We start from the raw sequence: 5,626 nt of genomic DNA on the forward strand, positions 1-5,626 counted from the left end.
GGATGCCCCGTGTACCCGTCCCGCTCTCCTTAAGAGGTTGAGGGACTTGGGTATGTGTGCTGTCTAGATCTCTCCTCACAGCTGGAGACATGCTGTGGGGGCGGGAGGTGGCGGAGGCCTCCCTGGTCAGGCCTACCTTCTGCCTTTCTGCAGGTGGTCACAGAGCCACCTAACGGGCTCAAACTGAACATGCGCGCAACCTATTTCAAGATCTCCAATGAAATGCTGGAGCAGTGCCCACACACCGCCTTCAAGCCCCTGGTCTACGTGCTGGCCTTCTTCCATGCCGTGGTCCAAGAGAGGAGGAAGTTTGGCAAGATTGGCTGGAATGTGTATTATGATTTCAATGAGTCCGACTTCCAGGTGAGCATGGCGACACGTGTCCAGCCCATGCACCCCGAGCTGGCTGGTGTCTGCACCTGCCTTCCAAGTTCACCACAGCCATTCCTCCTCTCTAAGGTCTGCATGGAAATCCTAAGCACGTATCTAACGAAAGCCTTCCAGCAGCATGACCCGCGCATCCCATGGGGCAGCCTCAAGTACCTGATCGGAGAGGTGATGAGGCTTGGTGGCCTCCTGAGGGCTGGGGTCTGTGACTGAGACACTTGTCCTTTGAGCCATTGAGCTAGTCCTTGTTCCTGCCCCCACCCACTCTTACCACCCTAAGGTCCCTGAAAAATACTCTTGCCTCCTCACTGATGTCCCTCGACAAACTCCATTCCCAGGGAGGTCTTTTATGTGGTTCTAGGGCTAATGTTCCTCTGGGCAGTTCCCAGGTTGCCAATGTGCAGAGCACATCCAGGGAGCCTTGTTGTGTTCTTGGGGTACCATGACTCTAGCTGAACTCATGGGAAAGCTAGATTTAGGGACTTCTGCAATGCAGAAGGACTAACTGCTGATGTCTGGGTTCTTGTCTGTCTGATCTATTTGGGAATCTCCCCAGTTGTATTCAGGGCTGTTTCGTTGCTTTTGCTCTGCTCAGGCGGTCTCAGACTACAGCACGCTTTTATAGATAAGCCCCCTTGTCTGTCTGGCCCACAGGTTATCTGAGTAGACAGGTTGGAGCAGGGCAGTGGTGGGGGCCAGAGCTGCAGGTGCCTGTGGGGTTATGGGTCCCCGCTGGTTCTCACCCGCTCTGACCTCAGGTCATGTATGGAGGCCGGGCCATCGACAGCTTTGACCGGCGTATCCTCACCACTTACATGGACGAGTACCTGGGCGACTTCATCTTTGATACCTTTCAACCATTCCATTTCTTCCGGAACAAGGAAGTGGACTATAAAATCCCCGTGGGTGACGTGAAGGATAAATTTGTTGGTGAGCTGTTCCAGGGTGAAGAAAGTTCTTTGCAAGATGGCAGGTTTCTTCTGCTTTTTCTGTGGTTGACTCGGGCTCTTTGCCACCCTCTCCTGATGGGACTCCTGGGCTGGGCAGGTGAGGCTGTCCCCTGGGCTCTGCCTCACCTCAGAGCTGCCTCTTGGCTGAGGTCACCAACCCTGGAACCTCACCTTGGAAGGTCGTTGAGCCACCTGCATGACAGATAAAGAACATGTGGATGGACAAGGTGGAATAGGCTTTTATTTTAAAATGCATCAGCAATGGAATCACTTTTGATTCTGGTGACAGGGCAGGGGGTGTCCTCATGAACACAGTACAACCTGCTCCCTCCCTCTCTCCCTCCCTCTCTCCCTCCCTCTCTCTCTCCCTCCCTGTCTCCCTCCTTCCCTCCCTCCCTCTCTCCCTCCTTCCCTCCCTCCCTTCCTCCCTCCCTTTTTCTCTCCTTCTCTCCCCCCTTCCCTCCCTCTCCCTCCCCTCCCCTCCCCCCTCTCTGTGATTCTAGAAGCCATCGAGGCCCTCCCACTCGCCAACACGCCAGAAGTGTTTGGTCTCCATTCCAATGCTGAGATCGGCTACTACACACAGGCGGCTCGAGACATGTGGGACCATCTGCTGGAGCTACAGCCACAGACAGGTATAGCTGCCAGGGAGCTCGCCAGCTTAGGGACAAGGGGTGCTAGTGCTGGGTGCAGGTAGCTTCCCAAAGAACAAGAAGGCTCGCAAAGCCCCATCTTCCATATGGCTAGCCTCGAAATCTCTTAAAGTGTCATCCTTCCAGGGGAATCCAGTAGTGGCATCAGCCGTGATGACTACATTGGCCAGGTGGCCAAGGACATTGAAAACAAGATGCCCAAGATCTTTGACCTGGACCAGGTGCGGAAGCACCTGGGCTTGAGCATCTCACCCACCTCGGTGGTGCTGCTGCAGGAGCTGGGGCGCTTCAACAAGCTCGCCATTCGCATGACCAGGTCTCTGGCTGAGCTCCAGAGAGTGAGTGTGACCCTATGGGCATGAGGCTGCCTGGCAGGGGGAGCCCCCTGCCATCCACAGTCCTGCTGAGGACACACTGTTCTGCCAACAGGCCTTGGCTGGGGAAGTTGGAATGAGTAATGAGTTAGATGATGTAGCCAGGTCTCTCTTCCTTGGGCACATCCCTCACATCTGGAGGAAGCTTGCCCCTGACACCCTGAAGACCCTTGGAAACTGGATGCTCTACTTCCTGCGGCGGTTCAACCAGTACACACTGTGGGTGAGTGCTAGACCACTGTGGCTCTGTGTCTGCCTGCCCACCCACACCCGTTTCCCCAGGGTTGACCCCTGGTAAAATGTGTATCAGGTGTCCCGGGGATATCCTCAGTTGCCACAGGACAGTCTGTCCTGGCATGCCTTGGCGAGTCTGATTTACTATGCACATGAGATGATTTCTTCTGAATGTCTTGGCATCTGGTCTAGCTCATTCTTTTTAGGGTCTTTATCCTTCCTCCTGGTGGTGGACATGTAGTTGGCAACTGCATACATTTGTGTCACAAAGAGCAGTGTGATCAGTGTCCATGAATGCAGTCAGTGTGTATACCACATACTCTAGAGCACACATGCACTTGATTTATTTGGTTTTTCAAGACAGGGTTTCTCTGTATTGTTTTGGAGGCTGTCCTGGAACTCACTCTGTAGGCCAGGCTGGCCTCGAACTCATAGAGATGCTCCTTCCTCTGCCTCCTGAGTGCTGGGATTAAAGGCATGTGCCACCAATGCCCGACTGATATGTTTATTTATTGCTATGAGATAGTCTCTAACTTTGTAGCCCAGGCTGGCTTGAACTGGTGGCAAACCTCCTGCCTCAGCCTCCCAAGGGTTGGGATTACAGGTGTGAGCTGAAGTCTTGTCTGTGGGTTTTCTAGAAAGTTGGTCATGATTCTTGGGGAGTGCATGTTTTCTTCTGCAAATCTGTGGTCACTGACACAGGAAACCTGGTCTTTTATCAGCTCTGAACCTGGTGTTACAGCCCAGGCTCCTACTCCTCCCCACCTTCCCTACCAGGTTACCGAGAGCGAGCCCAGCGTGATGTGGCTCTCAGGGCTGCACATCCCAGAGTCCTACCTCACAGCACTGGTACAGGCCACATGCCGGAGGAATGGCTGGCCGCTGGACCGGTCCACTTTGTTCACACAAGTGACCAAGTTCCAGGACGTCGATGAAGTAAATGAGCGTGCGGGGCAAGGTAGTGATGGTCACATATCCTGGTCTCCATTTGGGGCTTCCCTCCCAGAACCACCCCCAACTCAAAGGGATGAGCACCGTGTGGATCGGGCCATGCTTGAGCTGGGCTGCTGCCTGTGGTGCTATTTGTGGCGTCTCAGAGCAGAGTTTCTCACTGGAGACTAGCAGAGTCACAGGGAGGATGGCAGCGAGGCCTGACCATGCTCGTTTGTGGCAAGTGGGCGCCTGGGTTCATGAATTTTCAAAGAGATCAGTGAGTGGCTTCCCCTGTAAGGGAAGAAGTATAGGAACCAAAGAGCCTCAGTCAGGCACAACCAACCTTTTGATGTGTGAAATGACACTGTCAACTACACAGTTCCTACCTGAGAACTGTATAATCGGTTTTAAAATTATGAAAAAACCCTCATACTCTTTTAAGTATGTCTGCAACTGTGTTGGGCTTTACTCATCCCTACCCTCAGCCCATGGGACACATCTGCCAGATGTGCTGATTTGAGCCCGACTAGCAGCACTCTGTGTAGATGCTAGCTGGAAACTCTTCCCCTAGCCAGAGCCCACTGAACTGCAAGGAACAGAAGCCCCTTTGTGTCTTTTTAACGAGAGTGGATTAATAATGGGCAAGTCTCGGGGACCCTCAGATAGGTCTGACTGGTAAGCATCCAGCTGCCACTCTGTGGGGCAGGTGGACAGCTTTTGCCTTTGGTGAAAGCACTAACCACTAGACCATCAGTAAGTATTGGCATTCTTGGTTTTGGGGTCTCTGCATGCTAGAAACCACACTCCTCTTGGACGTCCCCTTTGCTTCAGAGGATGCTGGGATTGTTGTGTGCCAGCTCTGAGCTGTATACCCTGAAGCCAGAGCCCAGGGAGAGAGGTGCTACCTGGACCCACTTCCTTGGAGCCCTGTCATCTCCTGTCTAGCTATTCTTTTGCATGTGGAAGGGAGTCACAGTAGCTTTTATACTTGTCCTCTGCACACCTGTGAGAGGAAAGTAACCACACAACAGGACACAGATTCTTGTCACCCCCAGGGTGCTTTGTCTCGGGGCTCTACCTGGAGGGCGCTGACTGGGACATAGAGAGTGGGTGTCTTATCAAGAGCAAGCCCAAGGTACTGGTTGTGGACCTGCCCATCCTGAAGATCATCCCCATTGAAGCTCACCGCCTGAAGCTACAGGTGACAGTCACTTCCCTGACCCCATGGTGCCTTCCCTCCTCTCAGGGCAGGCTAGGGAAGCTCTGGGGCCAGTTCAGCAGAAGACATTCTTGTATACATGCATGTGGGTGCCCATCATCCCCAGGGGACATGCCCAAGTTTAGAGCCTGTAGTAGACTCGGGGGGGGGGGAACTCCCTTCTTAGGAAATCTGGACACACTATGAGTCAGAAAGTGGCTCCATCTAGTGTGGACAGTAAGTGCCTTCTACTTTGCCTGGCTGGGAACCATCTTTGATGAGTGTCTGTGGACCAGGCAGCACTTGCCCAGCTACTCCATGGTACTCAGATGTAAGCCTGGGACTGCTGCAGATGAACCCCATCTAGCTATGAGCTGATGCCTCCAGTCCTGAGGATGTCATGTCACCTGCCTCTCCCTTACAGAACACCTTCCGGACCCCTGTCTACACCACCTCCATGAGGAGGAATGCCATGGGAGTTGGCCTAGTGTTTGAAGCTGACCTCTTTACCACGAAGCACATCTCACACTGGGTGCTACAGGGGGTGTGCCTCACCCTGAACTCAGATTAACCCCAGAATGTGGAGGACTACATGGAGCTACCATGCCTATGACGGGCCACACAGGTTCTGATGCTTCACAAAGAATGGGAGACGGGTGTTGTTTTAGGGAACTTCCCTAGGGGGCCAGGTGCAGTGGTGGTGGAATTGGTCATATAAACTAACTTTTCCATTAAATGAACCTTGTTTTGCAACGAGTTTTTGTGTGTGGGTGCATGTCAATCTTGTTGTTCATAACGTCTCATTATCCTGGAGTTTGCTGACTTGCCAAAGCCTCAGTGTCCCTGTCTCCACCTCCCTGGGGCTGGGGTCACAAATCTGCACCACCACACGTAAAG

At 53.2% G+C, this 5,626-nt stretch overlaps 1 protein-coding gene across 1 annotated transcript in view; it reads left to right on the top strand.

Moving 5' to 3' along the window:
• Dnah10 (dynein axonemal heavy chain 10) overlaps positions 1-5,485 on the top strand; it is a 110,199-nt gene extending 104,714 nt beyond the window's left edge. Inside the window, exons 71-79 of the mRNA XM_040731515.1 lie at positions 154-363; positions 460-555; positions 1,146-1,317; positions 1,841-1,972; positions 2,117-2,328; positions 2,420-2,587; positions 3,376-3,556; positions 4,587-4,732; positions 5,154-5,485. Coding sequence (XP_040587449.1) covers positions 154-363; positions 460-555; positions 1,146-1,317; positions 1,841-1,972; positions 2,117-2,328; positions 2,420-2,587; positions 3,376-3,556; positions 4,587-4,732; positions 5,154-5,300 — 1,464 coding nt within the window. The 3' untranslated portion in view covers positions 5,301-5,485. The remainder of the gene's footprint in view (positions 1-153; positions 364-459; positions 556-1,145; positions 1,318-1,840; positions 1,973-2,116; positions 2,329-2,419; positions 2,588-3,375; positions 3,557-4,586; positions 4,733-5,153) is intronic.
• The last annotated feature ends 141 nt before the right edge of the window (positions 5,486-5,626 follow it).

Source organism: Mesocricetus auratus, unplaced genomic scaffold, assembly GCF_017639785.1.
Source record: "Mesocricetus auratus isolate SY011 unplaced genomic scaffold, BCM_Maur_2.0 Super-Scaffold_100025, whole genome shotgun sequence".
Classification (NCBI taxonomy): Eukaryota; Metazoa; Chordata; class Mammalia; order Rodentia; family Cricetidae; genus Mesocricetus; species Mesocricetus auratus.